Genomic DNA, 17269 nt, shown 5'->3' on the forward strand with positions numbered 1-17269 from the left:
ACTTGCTGAATTAATTATTGGAATTGGGATGTATGAAGAGGGGGTGGGGGGAAGTCAGGGAAAGGGGGTAAAGAAAGTAAGAATATGAAATCATACATGTTTTGTTTTTGTTTTTGTTTTGTGTGTGTGTGTAAAATGTGAAAATCTAATAAAAATTTTATTAAAAAAAAAACAGAGTGAGGCCTGTTTGGATGAGCCATGTGACTCTCCCACATCTTCCAAACTACACAACACACACACACACACACACACACACACACACACACATGCAAGTTATAACTATCTGCTAGCAGCACTCGCAGCCTTCCAATGCCAGCCACCGTGAAATGTCCTTAATTGCGAAGAGAAGCTATTTTTATTCAGACAGTAAATTCTCTCTGGTTTGGTGTTCTTTTTGCAAACACTTTTCAAACTCAAATACTGGAGAAACACTTTGAGTGGGGGGAGGAGATGATGCTTTTATGAATGACTGAGCATCCTTCCCCCCCCCTTTAATTAGAGGTTCAGAGCACTCACATTTCACATCTCTGACATCTGCAGCAACTCCTACTGCATTAGAAGAGAAGACCAGATTTGACACTTCCAAGGTTGTTGCCGTCATCATCTCTCTCTCTTCTATACAAAGAAAGAAAACTAAAGCAAATAAAAATGCCAACCCTCTTTTACAAATCGGGACAAGTATTGGTCAGCCTCTGAAATAATAGGAGTCTCTCTCAAACTTTGCGCAAGTATTAATTCTGCAGAAGTACAGTAATGAGGAGAGGGACAGACAAATGCATGATATAAAATGATGCATTGCTCATATACATTTTTATGCAAGCTAAGAGAGCATCATAAAGATGAAAGTCTAGGCAAGTGTCATAAAATCAACCCCATGCTTCTCTGATATCTTGCTGACCCTACTTAACAAGCAAAGGGAAATTTCTGTCACTTCTCTTAAGCTTCCCACTCCTTTTCTTTTTGCTGTTAAAACTTTTAACAGTTGCATTTGCGAACGTGTGTTTTCCAAACATGCATGAGGTTAGCAGGCGTTTATGAGCTGCAGCGGTATGGCCTTGCAATCCACACTATGTTCAAAATCTTTTATCCTGTAGCGGGCGGCATTTTGGGGTTGTCGTGCTCACCTGATCTCCTGAAAGTCGAGCCACTGCTGTGTACCAGGAGAGAGAGGTGGTGGGTAGGTTGGTGTGGTGCAAATGTACTGGCAGAGCCAATCCAATGCTGCTGCCGATACATTTGCACTGTGTCAACCTCCCTGCTGCCTCAATCCCTCTCCCTGTACCTCCTAAATAAGTAGCAGAAACACAGCTATCAGGAGGTCAGGTGTGACAACTTCATGCCACACACTATGGCTTCTATCTCATGAAAGAGGTTCACATTTCTGCATGAGTGGTCCAGACAGATGTTTTGCACTGCCCTCATTCTAGGGCAATGCTGTTCCCCTACTTCATATCTGCTTCATTGTCACAGTCGTAGATATTTGCATATGTATGTATGCATGCATGATAATTTGTATTATTTAATAATAACAACAACAATAATAATAATTAATAATAATAAAAAATTATTATTTATTATTTATACCCCGCCCATCTGGCTGGGTTTCCCCAGCCACTCTGGGCGGCTTCCAACAGAATATTAAAATACAATAGTCTATTAAACATTAAAAGCTTCCCTAAACAGGGCTGCCTTCAGATGTCTTCTAAAAGTCTGGCAGTGGTTTTTCTCTTTGACATCTGGTGGGAGGGTGTTCCACAGGGTGGGTGCCACCACTGAGAAGGCCCTCTGCCTGGTTCCCTGTCACTTGGCTTCTCACAGCAAGGGAACCGCCAAAAGGCCCTCGGCACTGGACCTCAGTGTCCGGGCAGAAAGATGGGGGTGGAGATGCTCCTTCAGATATACTGGACCGAGGCCGTTTAGCGCTTTGAATTATGCTCAGAAACGTACTGGGAGCCAATGTAGGTTTTTCAAGACCGGTGTTATGTGGTCTTGGCGGCCACTTCCAGTCACCAGTCTAGCTGCCGCATTCTGAATTAGTTGTAGTTTCCAGGTCACCTTCAAAGGTAGCCCCACATAGAGTGCATTGCAGTAATCCAAGCGTGAGATAACTAGAGCATGCACCACTCCGACGAGACAGTCCGCGGGCAGGTAGGGTCTCAGCCTGCGTACCAAATGGAGCTGGTTGAACTGAAACAAGTCAGTTACATAAACCAAAGTCTGAAGATGTCTTTCTAGCTAAGACTAACCATGGTTTGTCTGCCTCCAGAAGAAACAACAAACCATAGATAAAAATGACAACAGAATCTTCCAACCTCCTCTCCTCCTCTTGGTTTGAGGTTGGCTCAGCTCATTCATTCCAATAATGATAAGCCATAATTTATCACTATGTCTGAATGAGGCCACAGTCTAAGAGCACTTAAAGCTATTCTTGTAGCTTCAGTGGAAGGAATGCAGAAATACTTTATGCAATATCTCTGCTAGTGTTAGGGCTACTCCACCAATTACTAATGAGTGGCCTCTGCTCCTGATCTCGGTGTTGCCCTGTGTTTTAGGTGAAAGATGAAACTTTTAATAAAGAGGAGAAGTTATTTAGAAGTTTGGAAAAGACAGTCAAACTCTGCGTGAAGAATATTTCAGTGTCTCTACAGCATCTGAAGGTGAGTGTTAACGCAGCACAACTAAAAAAAGAATCCATTTGCTACTTGCATGTTGCAAGCGAATATTAGCTGCTTCTGAATGAGTGTGAAACTTGAATCCACTGGATGAGACGTTTTAAATAAAAAAACCAGGATGAATTCTCAAGTTGCATAATGATATGAAGGTTAGACCTCAATTAGTGTGGCTCCTGGCAAAAGCTTTTATGGCTATATTAGTCCAAGGCATGGGTGGCTCCATGTCACTCTGTATGCTGCTTGACAACAGCTCCCATTATCGCTGACTGTTGGTCATGCTGTTTGGGGAGGATGAGAAGTGGACATCTGCGGGGGCCACAGGTTCCTCATCCTTGGTCAAAGGCCTGGTACAGAAGAAGATGGTGGTTTGCAGGCTGGTGTAAGCATGAGAAAAAACTAAAACACTTCCTGGATCAAGTAGGAACTATGACAAATCTAAACAAGAGAGATTGTAGCAGAGTCCGGTCTTTGCAGGGATAATTTCCTGCTTGGGTAGAACTTTTCACACAAGATCCTCTGAAACGAACTATCCATTGGTGCACCTCATTCTGTTTTAAGTGAATATCAAGTCAAACAGACTTCTAGCTTCCTTAGTGGGGATGTCATCCACTGAAACACATGCTAGCATTGGAGGGGAATGCAGACTGCTTTGCACATGGGTTGGGAACCTCCAGATCTTGCTGCGCTACAATTCCCATCATCTTTGACCATTGGCCACACTGGTCAGATGGGAGTTGCAGTCCATTAACATCTGGATGGGCCACAAATTGCCCAACCTTGACCTAGCCGTTTCATTTCCTTCATGTGCATCCTCTTCCATTTGCATGTACACCTGAGCATGCACATCTTTTGCCCATTTCATCGTTTTCATCATTTCCAGGAGTCTACGCTTCTAGCTGCACAGAATGTAACCGAACTTCAAGATTTTCTGCAAGAGAAAGAAGATGAGGAAAGTGGCTCTTCAAACACCTTGATTAATGCTGAAAAGCCCAGCGAACGATATGTATGTTCTTGAAAGATACTGGTTTCAAACAAAAGATAAGGGATAGGGAGTTTAAGGAAGTTTGTTGCTTCTGCAACAAAGCCAGCAGAAGGTGTGGGTTTTTTTTACCCAGCTTCATGAAGCCCTGATTTATTGCAAATCTAGCCTTCCACAATGAGGAGGAAGGAAGATTTCAGCCCTAGTCAGTCATTACTGGCATGAAGGGGCAAAATGTGTAAAAAAGTGCTGCCACATGGTTCCTTCCAGCTTTCCACATGTTCAGGGAAAATGTCTGCAGCAGAAAGGCCACTGTACTTGTATAGGCAAGCAACACAAATCAAGGGCCAAGGGTTCTAAATTCAGGGTAAATGTGTTGCTAGCCTTACAACAGTTTTTGTGGAATCACGTTGCGTCACAAACAGATGTTGCATGAGTAGTTCTTGTGGTGGATCAGGGCTATACCCTGTGATTAATTCCATCCTTAATCCTCGGGCACATACTTATTTATAGATTTCTATGCCCCCCTTTCACTCCAAAATTGGAAGGTTTACAAAAATACGGTAATTTGAAAACATAATACATAGCCAACAGAAATATTAAAATCATTATTGCACGTTACATAATTAGCATCATCATTAAAAAGCGACTTAACCCATCAGTTCCTAAAATGCATTTATTTGTCTTATTGCCCTTATATCCCACCTTTTCCTGCGAGGAGCTCCAGGTACAGTGGTACCTCAGGTTACATACGTTTCAGGTTACAGACTCCGCTAACCCAGAAATAGTGCTTCAGGTTAAGAACTTTGCTTCAGGATGAGAACAGAAATCGTGCTCCGGTGGCGCGGCAGCAGCAGGAGGCCCCATTAGCTAAAATGGTGCTTCAGGTTAAGAACAGTTTCAGGTTAAGTATGGACCTCCGGAATGAATTAAATACTTAACCTGAGGTACCACTGTACATGGTTCTACTCATCCTCATTTAATCCCCACAATGAAAACTCTGAGGTAGGTTAGCCTGAGAAGCCCAAGGTTGCCCAGCGAGCTTCATGGCCGAGTGGGGATTTGAACCCTGCCCTCCCAGGTAGAAGTCTGACCCTCTAATCAAACCAAAGGAATGTTACCAGGTTGAGGTGAGACGTACTTCAGAGGGAAGACCATTCTGTGGTTATGTAACTGGTACAGAAGGAGAAATGTTAGCTTTAAAGGAGGAGAGGTGGGCGGTGAAGATTTATTTGTTGTCTCTCTTTCCCTACCTGTGCACATCTAGGCAGAGCAAGTAGAGAAGATGGTTTTGGGGCCCCTGTCAGCGTTGCAGGCCCTCTTCCCAGGCCCTCAGAAGCTCATCCAGAAGCGCTATGACAAACTGCTGGATTATAATAGCTACCACCAAAAGGCGGCAGGAGAGGAGATGGATTTGGCCAGGAAAGAATACGAGGCTCTCAATGCCCAGCTGGTGGAGGAACTCCAGACGTTCAACCAGGCAGCAAAGCAAATCGTGACCAACTGCCTGTGTTGCCTCGTCACTCTCCTGCGGGGGATGATGTCATCAGCACTGCAATCCTATTCCACGGGGGAATCCCTCACATCAGTAAGTCGGCTGTAGATATACTCATATTGAGATGATTACAATTAAGGTTGCCTGTCTGCTATGCACCTTTGAAATCTTATTTAAAAACCAAAAGCCTAGGAGAATTATATTCGACAAATACAGTGGTTCTTCGGGTTACAGACACCTCGGGTTACAGGCTTCAGGTTATAGACTCCGCTAACCCAGAAATAGTACCTCAGGTTAAGAACTTTACCTCAGGATGAGAACAGAAATTGCATGGCAGTGGCAGGGCAGCAGCGGGAGGCCCCATTAGCTAATGTGGTACCTCAGGTTAAGAACAGTTTTAGGTTAAATATGGACCTCCAGAACAAATTAAGTTCTTAACCCGAGGTGCCACTGTAATATGAACTTGGGTCTCTCTCTCTCTCCCCCTCTCCCTCTCTCTCCCTCTCTCTCACTCACACACACACACTCACACACCATACACTTAATGCACATTTAAAGCACTTGGCTTCCCTCAAAGAATCCTGGGAACTGTAGTTTATCACTGACAGAGCTACATTTCCCAACACCCTTAACAGGCTGCGTGAAATTAGGGCAAGGACCACCTCCAATTCTGTGGTTTTATGATGGGGTTGGCATATTTCCAAAAGTGAAAATCTGGACACAAAAGTTTTGAGCTTTTTGGGGGGCCAAAGTTGTTGATTTTTATTTTTTTTAAGGAAAAGCATCAAAAAATCAACGCTTCAGATATGGGCTGTCATACGCCTGGGTTTCCCCAGACATTTTTGCCGCTTTTTGAACATTTTTGATGGACGAATCTCAGCTATGTCTGGACATACTGTACGGCAGCCCTATTTTATGAGCCAGTTCACCCTAAGCCAAGCCATGGTTTAGTGTGAACGTGCAGATGTGTGGGTTCCTGGAGAGAATATTGTGACTGCTTTGCTCCTTTGGTCCTGCTGCTGCTGCTGTGAACCAAGGCACAGTTTGGTTTAGTGCTATGTTCAAACCCAGGCTTGTGATTTACCTCTCTCCAGATGAACAACCAGCTTGGTTTCTTCCATGACTTGCCACTCGGGATTTGAAGTTGTCTGATCTGGATGATACCAGAGCAAAAAATCACTGTGGTTAGGGTATCTCTATCTAGAATTAATCCTGGCTATAGTACAGCTGCAGTCCGATGCTCAGTGATTTGGAATTAAGCCCTGTTGAACTCAGTTAAACAGATATGGGGCTGGGCTGCCTGGGTTATTAAATGATTGTGTGCTTGGACAGTTTTGCCTTCCCTGCTGTCCCAGAAAATGGCATGCTTCTTAGCATATTATTTAGTTTCCTGTAGTGTGGTTCTGCCAGTGTGTGAAGGGTGCCCTCTAGCGTCCTTTGGTTCAACCAGGTTTTGTGCCACCTGGTTGGATGTTCTTTCCCTTTAATTGACTCAGCATTGTTGCTAGGTAATAAGTGCTTATCAATGTTTATGTATTTAAGTGAGTTTAATATATGCAACTGAGCAGCGGTGTGAAGTGTAGTTCTGCTCTCATGTGCAGTGGCATGTTGGAAGGAAAATGAAAACAGCAAGGGAAATACTTATTTGGGTGAGAGAGAGTGTCCTAGTGTATACTACTACTCCTCAAACACATGCATACAAGATAATGAGGGTGTGGGGATGTCACACTAAACTATAGCTTAGCTTAATGAGCATAATATCTCTCCTGATTTGCACCCTCCCTCCCCTCTCTCATTCTCTAGCATGGCTGCAAGGAAGAGTTTAGAAGATTCTGCTTCCACTTGTGATTAACCACAGTTTGTTGTGTCAGTCAGTCTTGGGAAACTCCGGTTAATTTTAACATCTACAAGTTTCCAAAAAGCCAGCTGCACAGTTCTGGGTTTGTGTAACGTATCAGGCTATGGTTAAAAGCAGAAACGAAAGCTGCCAAACCCCCACTAGCCATAGGGAGAGGGAAGCATGGAAGCTTTTGAGGTGGGCTTATTCATATCTTGCTGAACTAAGGATGGGGAACCTATGGGCCTCCAGATGTAATTGGATTCCAACTCCTTGTCATTCCCATGCTGGGCCAAGGCCAATGGGAATTGGAGGCCAATGGCTCAAGGGATAGCTAGATCTAAAATAAAGGATATCATCTAGACTAGGGTATTCTTTTTTTACCCATGGGAGAAGATAGCTCAGCTGGTAATTTCAGGGTGATGGGTTCAAGCCCCATGTTGGGCAAAAAAAGTCCTTCATAGCAGAGTGTTGGACTAGATGGTCTTCTTGGTCCCTTCCAACTCTACAATCCTATGATTCTATGTGTTGTTCACATCAAAAATTCAGCATTGTGTCTGCAGAAAGTCAAGGGGTACAACAGGAAAGGCTTTCCCTGATGAGCTTCTGCCAGAAGCCCCACCACAGGAAAAAGTATTGATGCTGTTCTAAGCCTGCCGAATCAGAACCAGCATTATGTATATATACTCCCCGATCCATCACAGCTTGTGACTAATCATGTAAACTTGAACCTCTTTTGAACTTACAGCGGTCATCTCCAAGCATCAGCGAAGTTCAGCACCAGGTGCTCGAAGACATACACAGTCTGAATTTTGTCAAAGAAAACAACAGCATAAATTTCATTGAGAGAAAGCTGAGCTTTGAAAAAAAGAAGCCAACCCCTCTCCAGGTTTGTAGGATACATTTGACAGGAGTCCCTGTTGGAAGTTTGGGAACTAGGAAAAGCAAAATGCAGGGCAGAGAAGTAAATATATAGAAACCACATTTTTATTGCCAATTGAATCTACTGAAAGCTAAATGTCTTTAGCTTCCCTTCCAACACTATTCCTTCATCCATGCACTGTTAAGGCCCCAAACCTACTATGCATTTTTACCTGGGAGTAAGTCCCGTTTGAGTTGCTACAAACTACTGCTGTGTCAACAACAGTAGTTGACTGGGCTGCATGTCAGTTTCAACTGTCTTAACTTTCTGTGGATTGTTCTACTGTCTACTTTCAATACATGAATATGTATACTTTATCTGTTATATTTGCTTTGGGGGAAAAAGACAAATATTGCTTATAAACTTGAGATATGTGTCTTGGATTATGCACGGCAGGAATGGGAAAGTTGTGGTCCTTCAGACAATGTTGGACTCCTGTTTCCATCAGTGCCAGCCAACATGTCCAATGGCAACAGATGATGGGAGTTGTAGTCCAAAGATATGGGCAAGGGCATGGATTCCCCATTCCTGATGTATAGAGTCAAGAGCTCAAAAGGACCTGGCTTGTGGTTAAGGATTTGCACCTAGTGCTCATTGAAATCCGTGGGACTTGAAATCCATGGGTCCCATTGATTTAATTGTGGTGTAAGTTCATCTTAGTCTGGATCCAAAGTTTCGTTGAGTTTTAACAGGTCATAACTTCCAGGAGGTATGCATAGAAGTAAAGGGGAGGACTAACAAAGCCCTGCACAGGGTTTTCTGCTTGCACAACAAATAACAAGTTGTGGGAATTGTTGTTGTGTTGCTGTTGTTGGCACCCATTGGTCTCAAGAGACAATGGAGTGTGCCTTCAGGGGGAAGTCAAATTGCTGTGTTAGCAGCACCAAAGTGACCTCTCTGGGGAGCAAGCAGGTCCTGGGCTGCCCAGACAACAAGACCCCTCTCTCAGCCTCGCTGATGTGGTCCAAAGGAAAGCAGAGAAATACAGCTTGGGGGAGTAGCTGGCATTAATCAGGGGAAAGGCACAAGGATCAGAAGTTAATCCCTCTTTTCCGAAGGATCATGCTCCCAATCTGAACTGGGTATCTCTCTGTTATTAACATTGGGCAGGGGGCAGAAATGCCTGGGATCTATCTAATTGCACCTAGCCTGGTCCAGAACTCCAAAAAAGTGTGCCTAGCAATGCATTCCTCTGAAAGCAAACGCCACCCTGTACCATTCCTCTCCAAATCACGCTTGACATTTCATTCCACAGCCCTTGGCAATGCCATTGTCATAAGCTCCTCTTCGATTTGTGCATATTCAGTCCGCAGACACATTTCCCACTAAACATCTGTATAGCAATTCTAATCTTCCGATGTATTTTTTTTTATTATTACACAGGAAACCTTTAAATGCCTTTCATAGTGATGGCAGGTGATTTTATTATTATTATTATTTTAAAAAAGGAGTGCTGGGATTTAGACATGTCTAGTGTACAATGTTGCCAAGAGCTGTGCAGAAGTCCTGCTTGTCCTCTATCGGTAACTTCCCATTCCATATCTAAAACAGCATAATCCGTGGATTACTGGTTTCTCAAGCCTTGTGATGTTACATGTCCCTGTCACTTTTGTGCGGGGTGACTTCAAAATGCTTCCCGTTAATTGACACCGACACTGATAAGTGCATTAAGATGGGAGGCGAAGGCAAATTTCCTCTACATGACTATTCATAGAGGATTAATCTTACAGCCGTCAAAGTAAAACGCACAGGTACCTCAGACTATCTGCCATGTAGAATAAGCCTCTGTTCGCTGCAGCAATTTGTACACAGCTTTACCCTGTGAATTTAATGCCATGGCACTGCAATCTGCCCAATAGTTTATGGTTAACAATAAGCCCAGCAGCCGATTTCCACAAAAACCCTACTTACACGAGCAGTTTACTCACATAGGTGTTGTTAGATCGGGCCCGTCTTCTACGAAATGACAAATCACTGTGTGCGAGCTGTTATTTTCCCAGGTCAGTGGAAATTAGCGTGAAACTAGGCATGATGTTAAAGTGTACTTAAAAATATATATTGAATAGCATTCCCTGGGGGGAACTGATAACTAGCAGGGGTTAGAGCAGGTGGGGAAGGGAAGTTTAACCCTTTCTTCCCGTACTACTAATGGAGGGTTTCAGCCCTGTAAAAATAGCTTCAAATGAGTGTTTTTTTGTCAGGACTTTGAAAAAGAGCCAAACCATTTTCCACATGTGCTGCATCCTTTTTTTAATTATCAACACACCCAGTGACCACTATCTGCATTTTTTAAAGAAGCATGTGTGTTAAATACAAAGGGGCACTGAATGCTGTATGTGGTTTGGCCATGGCTCTGTGATGAAATAAGCAAGAGTATTCCAATAGGCAAGATGCTAGATTTAGACATGGGTTACCAAGATTCAAATACCTATTCAGATACTGAATTTAGATACTTACGGTAAAGGTAAAGGGACCCCTGACCATTAAGTCTAGTCGTGGCTGACTCTGGGGTTGCGGCGCTCATCTCACTTTATTGGCTGAGGGAGCCGGCGTACAGCTTCCGGGTCATGTGGCCAGCATGACTAAGCCGCTTCTGGCGAACCAGAGCAGCGCACGGAAACACCGTTTACCTTTGCGCCAGAGCGGTACCTATTTATCTACTTGCACTTTGAGGTGCTTTCAAACTTCTAGGTTGGCAGGAGCAGGGACCGAGCAACGGGAGCTCACCCCATCGCGGGGATTTGAACCGCCAACCTTCTGATTGGCAAGTCCTAGGCTCTGTGGTTTAACCCACAGCACCACCCGCGTCCCTAGATACTTACGGACTCACTGTTAAAACTGTGTTTTTGGAAGACAGTCTTAATGGGCTACAAGTGATCGCCTAAGAAGAGGAGATACTGAATAATACCGACTTGCCAAGGGAGTGTGAGGGGGATTGATTGGGAAAGTGAGTGAGACAGAGATTGTCGTATATGGTGGAGAAAAGAGCAGCAGGGATGTTGATATACCCTGAATATGCTTTCCTATGGCATTGCAATTGAAAGTATATCTCAAGCTGGGTTTTGTTTTGTTTCCAGCCTGAATTTCCACGGCAGACTGAAAGCCACAGGTCCGTGATACTCTCCACATACAACTCAGACTTGCTGTACCAAGCCAAGCGCAAATGCAATGCCACTCAGGAGTTTGATATTGATCTTTATGAAGGAGAATTGGTGGCTGTCGTGGAACGAAAGGATCCTTTCGGAAGTACTGGCAGATGGCTTGTCGACACTGGAAGTAAGTCCTCAGGCACATTCATCACAATATTGGATTTCCTTTGGCTGTGATGGTTATTAAATATGGACGCAACAGCCCTGTGATCTCAGCTTCCACGTTGTGCCACAGTGACTTCTCAAAGAGGTTGCAAGTAGTATTCTAGCCTGCCCTGTGAGCAGGTCATGGCTCACATCACAAGTACCTAACCTAGCATGAGTGACATTATCCTGAGTAAAGATTTGGCGCTGCTGGTGCAAAACAGAGCAACTTCCAACATGATAAAGTTTACGAAAACACATAAGGTGTTCTTAATTTATATTCTATCCTGCTTGTACTGGGTTTCTGAATTGCAAAATTCTGGTCTTTAACTTGCAATATATATATTAAGGAAGTGTGTGTGTGTGTGTGTGTTTATATATATATATACATATATATATATATATATGCTTCATGTTTTGCTTCATGTTTTAAATAAATTCATTGCTTCATGTTTTAAATAAAATCTTTACAACATCCTAAAAATATCCCAGACTGAAGTCAAATACAAAAGAAAAAAGAAAATTAAAATGCACATTTTATAGTAGCACAGATAACATAACTAAATAAGTTATCTAAGATATCCTCTTAAACATCAATATAAGCTAAAACAACTGACGTATTGGGCCCATAACAACTATTAGCAGATCCAAAATACAAAAATCCAACAGACACAACCAGCTTCACCCACCAAGTAGGCAGACATGTATTTATAGGTAGCAGCTACATTCCCACCTCAGCAGCTATCTCTCCTACTTACATGGAATAAGGCATCACCCACGATATTTCCTCCTTCACCTCCAAAGGCTAAAGCAACAAAAAAGGAGGTGTCACTCTTGCCCTCTTCATGACCCCAAAGGGCCAACCCCCCTTTTTTGTTACCCCTTCTGTGTCACCCAACCCAGAGTGGCCTGCCACACCACAACAACACTAGTTGTAAGACTAGGGACCACCAGTGACTTCTGCCCAGCCTCACTGGGGGGATTATGGCCCAGACTAGGTATATGAGAGAACATGGTGGACAAGAGAAACCAAGTGGTCTCCCCACTGTTTCCATACTCCTTATAGGTGGCAAGCCTTTCTTTGCTTTTTATGAAGGGCAGAAGCACTGGGGAGCAGGGAAGCACATCCTAATTTCTTTAAATTTTCCTCCTCCCTCCCTAGTTTCAAAAGGATACGTTTACTCCTCCTTCCTGAAGCCCTACAATCCAGCGAAGGCACAAAAGGAGGCTTCAGATGCCAGTTTCTGCGACGGCGACTTTGATAACATCAGCCTTTTTGTCTCCGTGAGGCAAGTGGATGACGGCAGCACAAAACCCGCAGGGCAGCACAAGAGAAGCGGAAGCAGCTCTTCCTACAATAGCCTGTGTGAAAAGGCAACTATTAATGGGACAGAGGTGGATTGCTTCTACGGAGTGGACGACCAAGATGTAAGCATCGTGAGTTCATCTTCATTCCCCTCCCCCTTGTAGCTGCTTTCTCACCTGTTCTCTCCAGGTGTGTGAGCAGCAAGGAGAAGACACACAAATGAGTAGTGGCAAGGAGGTGGCCCCCTCAGAGAATCTTCAGAAGGGGTGTGGCTTGGTGGAAGAGCATCCATCTCATATGCAGAAGGTCTGAGGTTCAGTCACTGGCATTGCCAGGTCAGACTGGAGAGAGCCCCGTCTAAAACCAGAGACAGCAGCTGCCAGTCAGTGTGAATAATGCTAAGCTAGACAGTGTAAGTCAGTTTGTCCTACTTTGCCCAAAGACCTGTCCAAAAGTCATAGTATTAGATGGCCACCCAACCTCTGCATAAAAGCCTCCAAAGAAGGAAAGTTCCCAACCTCCTGAGGGAGACTATTCCACTGTCGAACAGCTCTTACTGTCAGAAAGTTTTTTTTCTGTTGTCCCTTGCTGTGGTGAGAGGAAGAGCATGTCAAAGGAAGCTTTAGATTTGAAGAAGACTATGTCAAACTTAGAGGGATGCGGGTGGCACTGTGGGTTAAACCACAGAGCCTAGGGCTTGCTGATCAGAAGGTCGGCGGTTCGAATCCCTGTGACAGGGTGAGCTCCCATTGCTCGGTCCCAGCTCCTGCCAACCTAGCAGTTCGAAAGCACAAAGTGCAAGTAGATAAATAGGTACTGCTCTGGTGGGAAGGTAAACGGCGTTTCCGTGTGCTGCTCAGGTTCGCCAGAAGCGGCTTAGTCATGCTGGCCACATGACCCGGAAGCTGTACGCCGGCTCCCTCGGCCAATAAAGCGAGATGAGCACTGCAACCCCAGAGTCGGTCACAACTGGACCTAATGGTCAAGGGTCCCTTTACTTTTACCTATGTCAAACTTAGCAGCAGCCCATAGGAAAGATTCTAAAGTTGTGAAGTGGTGCTTCTGGAAACTGTGAGGCCCTATCATGCTGCCCAGGGTCTGAACTAGGAACTCTGAGGCTGCCCACCTGGATTCAAGAATCATGGGACTGAAGATCATCTAGTACAACCCACTGCACTGCAGCTGTCCCATATAGGGGATCAAACCTGCAGCTTTGGCACCAGGCTCTAGCCAACTGAGCTACCCCACTGATAGCATAGCACAGGTGCCACCCTGGTCTCCTTTGGGAGGACAGACAGCCTAGAAATGTAATCAGCAAATAAGAAAAATAAGAAGTTCTCTCTTGCCTACTGTTTGACTTTCTGCATCAAGGGTAGCCAGTGGGGTGCCCTCCAGATGTTGGCCATTCTGCCTGGGGTTGATGGGACAGCCAATATTTGTAATTTGGCAACATCTGAATGACATCACATTGGCTGTTCCTGTTTGCAAACACGCTTGTGTTTATGGAAGGAGTGCTGCATATCATCATAGCATGTAAGAGTTGCTTATATCCCAGGTTTCTGACAGGAGACATTACCAGCCATACCTGTGACCTTCTGCATGACTAGCAGATGCTCTCCCACTGACCTGCCACCTTTCCCATTGGTGGTGTATACATACCATACCTTTAAAGCACATGGCTTTCCTCAAAGGATCCTGAGAACTGCAGTCCAGCCCTCACAGCACCCCTAATAAATGACAGTCCCTGAGATTCTTTGGGGGGAGCTATGTGCTTTTAATGTGTGTATGTAGCCATCGTATGCTGAAAGAGCAGCTAGGACCGAAAATACATTTTCTCTTTTGTTTCTCCCTCTCAGACATTTTATGCGGTTCATGCATTTCAAGCAAGGAGCCACCAGGAGCTCAGCCTTCAAGAGTACCAGCGAGTTCGGATCCTTCGGTTTTCTGACCTGAGCGGCAACAAGGAATGGTGGTTAGCAGAAGCAAAAGGACAAAAGGGATACGTGCCAGCAAATTACCTTGGGAAGATGACTTACGCGTAAACATCGGAAATACTTACAACACCTAATTCTCTGAAACGTCAGAGGCAAAAGTCTTCCGTTTTGCTCTGGTCTGCTCAAAAATTCATTGGTAGATCAAGAGCTGAAGAACTTATGAAGGAGGTATTTAAAACAAAGAAAAAACTGTTTCCAGTCATTGTCCTGAATTTCTTACATCCTTTCACTTTGCCACACTGCTTTTGTTGGAATCTCCCCTGGTGTATGGAGAGCCCGTGTGGCATCGTGGTTAGAATGTTTGACTAGGACCTGGAGAGACCAGGGTTCAAATCCCCAGTCGGCCATGAAGCTCATTGGGCCAGTCACTGCCTTTCAGCCAAATCTACCTCGAAGGGTGGTTGTGCATCAGGGCTGTGTCAGGTGTGTGTGCAGGAGCCAGGCCCTGTGACCAATAGGACTTTGCAGGACTGGGGCATTCCTAAGTTTGTTCTGGAGAGGCAAGGCACGGCCTCACAGGTTAAGCCGATTGGTAACTCACAGCACCTGCTGGCAAGAGCTGGGAAGGGATATAAGGTCCGCATTTCCCTTCGGCTCTTTGCCACAGCAACACACTTCCTGCCTTGCTGTGTTTGGCTTCTTGACTTCCTGCTTCTTGATCCTCGGACCCTTGACTTCTAAACTCCTTGCTTCTTGACTCCTGGCTCTCCAACCCTCGGACTCTTAGCTTCCTGACTCCTGGCTTCTGGACCTCCGTTCCTGCTCCCACCCCGCCATCTTGCCCCCTGTCCTGACGTCCCCATGCCTGGACATTGATCGCCCGTGAGCTGGACCGTGACAAGCTGGCTCAGACACAGGTCAGCACTCAAGCACAGAGATGAGTTTAATTCTTCCTTCAAGAAAACAGCAAACAAGGCAGAGAAGCTTCAAGGCAGGGCCAGCTTCCATAGCAGTTGCCAGGACCAGAGGCATAGCAAGGTCAGGTGGTACCCAGCGCAAAAAATTTTTTGTCACCCCCCCCATTGATGGCTTGGGATAGTCTTGGGAGTCGCAGGTGGGCAGTGCGCCAAAAGTCACCCCCGGGCGAGCTGCCCGCCTACGACTCCCAAGCCTCCTCCGAGCTGTCAAAATGAAGGCATAGCGGTGCAGCTCCCTGCTTCCCCCAATGGCTCAGGGTAGACTTGGGAGTTGCGGGCAGGTGGCACACCAAATGTTACCCCCCTCAGTGATGACACCCAGGGCGATCTGCCCCCCTTGCTCCCTTCCTATGCCTCTGGCCAGGACAGATGGTTCCTGCTTCCATCTTCCCCCCAAGACCCCTCCTCCTCTGGAGGCTGCCCACGTAGATGTAAACCATGGCGAGAGGGAATTCTTGCTCATTGTTCAGCCATAGTTCTTTGTGTCCTTGGAGATAAGCGGGGATGGCAACCGAACACAGTAGGGCAGGCAATCTCCCAGGGAGCTTCAAGTGCTGAGTCTGAACTGCTTTCTGCCCTTGGCTCTTCCCTCTTGCTCAAGCCTGTTGCTTCTTCAGTGGCCCACCATTCTCCCCCACCTTCATCTTCTGACCTGTCCTTAGTGTCGTCGTCCCGTGCTCTGACCCTTCCTCTCTAGAGGGGGTACGCAAGCTGGTACCGCTCTCCATTTCTCATCACCCAGCTAGTCCTTGAGGTTGTGGGGATTAAATTAGGTGGTAAAGAACCTAACACATGCCACCATGCCACATGCCACTTACTCCCACCATTAAGTGTGTTTAGATTTCCAGCTGTACAGAAAATCCTAGGCTTGTCTACTCAAAGATAAGTCCCACGGTGTTCAACGGGTCTTTCTCCCAGCTAAATTAACACAGGAACGTGGCACTGAATACTTCTCCAGCAAAAATAACAAGTATAGGTGAGGGAACTTCATAATTTTATTTTGTACATTTTACTTTTATTTCAGAGATAAAAAGGGCACATGCTACTACTACGCTACCCCTAGCTAATTTTTTGAAAAGTCTACTTGGAATGCAGTAAGCAACTTGCTGCAAACCATCAGAATCAAGCTAGTGTGGAAGACATAATTTTTTTGTGGGATTCCCCTCCGCCCCACACCAAGCTGCATCTCCTTAGATTTTAACCATTTTTTGGAGATTGCAAGACAACTCTGGGGGAAGAGCTAGGCCAGGGGTTGGGGACCTGCGGCCCTTCAGATATTTTTGGAGTTAAACTCCTATTAGCCCCAGCCATTACAGCCAATTGCCATGGATCTTGGGAGCTGTAGATCAGCTACACCTGGAGTGCAACCAGTTCCCCTTATCCAGGTTAGGCTGAGAAATACTATTGGCCAAGGGCCCCTGGTGAACCTCATATATGAGTTAATGCAATCTTCATCAGCCTAGTGCCCACCCACCAGGCTGGGGAAGACAGAGTTGTTGACCTCAGATCACGGTGCTTGCTCTTATGTGGATGATTATTTACTTAGTAATTTATTGCATTTATATCCCACCTTTTTCTCCAATCTTTTTCTTGCAATCTCCAAAAAATGGTTAAAATCTAAGGAGATGCAGCTTGGTGTGGGGCGAAGGGGAATCCCACAAAAAAATTATGTCTTCCACACTAGCTTGATTCTGATGGTTTGCAGCAAGTTGCTTACTGCATTCCAAGTAGACTTTTCAAAAAATTAGCTAGGGGTAGCGTAGTAGTAGCATGTGCCCTTTTTAGCTCTGAAATAAAAGTAAAATGTACAAAATAAAATTATGAAGTTCCCTCACCTATACTTGTTATTTTTGC

General features: G+C 45.1%; 1 protein-coding gene across 2 annotated transcripts in view; it reads left to right on the forward strand.

The window, feature by feature from the left end:
* Positions 1–16213, forward strand: part of ARHGEF38 (Rho guanine nucleotide exchange factor 38) — a 53544-nt gene extending 37331 nt beyond the window's left edge. Inside the window, exons 8-14 of one of the 2 annotated variants that reach the window (XM_079990213.1) lie at positions 2553–2657; positions 3553–3675; positions 4919–5239; positions 7732–7872; positions 10983–11181; positions 12361–12635; positions 14361–16213. In XM_079990213.1, coding sequence (XP_079846339.1) covers positions 2553–2657; positions 3553–3675; positions 4919–5239; positions 7732–7872; positions 10983–11181; positions 12361–12635; positions 14361–14546 — 1350 coding nt within the window. In that variant the 3' untranslated portion in view covers positions 14547–16213. The remainder of the gene's footprint in view (positions 1–2552; positions 2658–3552; positions 3676–4918; positions 5240–7731; positions 7873–10982; positions 11182–12360; positions 12636–14360) is intronic. The other variant, XM_079990214.1, reaches the window with a different exon arrangement.
* Positions 16214–17269: the final 1056 nt, after the last annotated feature.

The sequence above is a fragment of the Podarcis cretensis genome (assembly GCF_951804945.1).
Source record: "Podarcis cretensis genome assembly, chromosome: 9".
Lineage (NCBI taxonomy): Eukaryota > Metazoa > Chordata > Lepidosauria > Squamata > Lacertidae > Podarcis > Podarcis cretensis.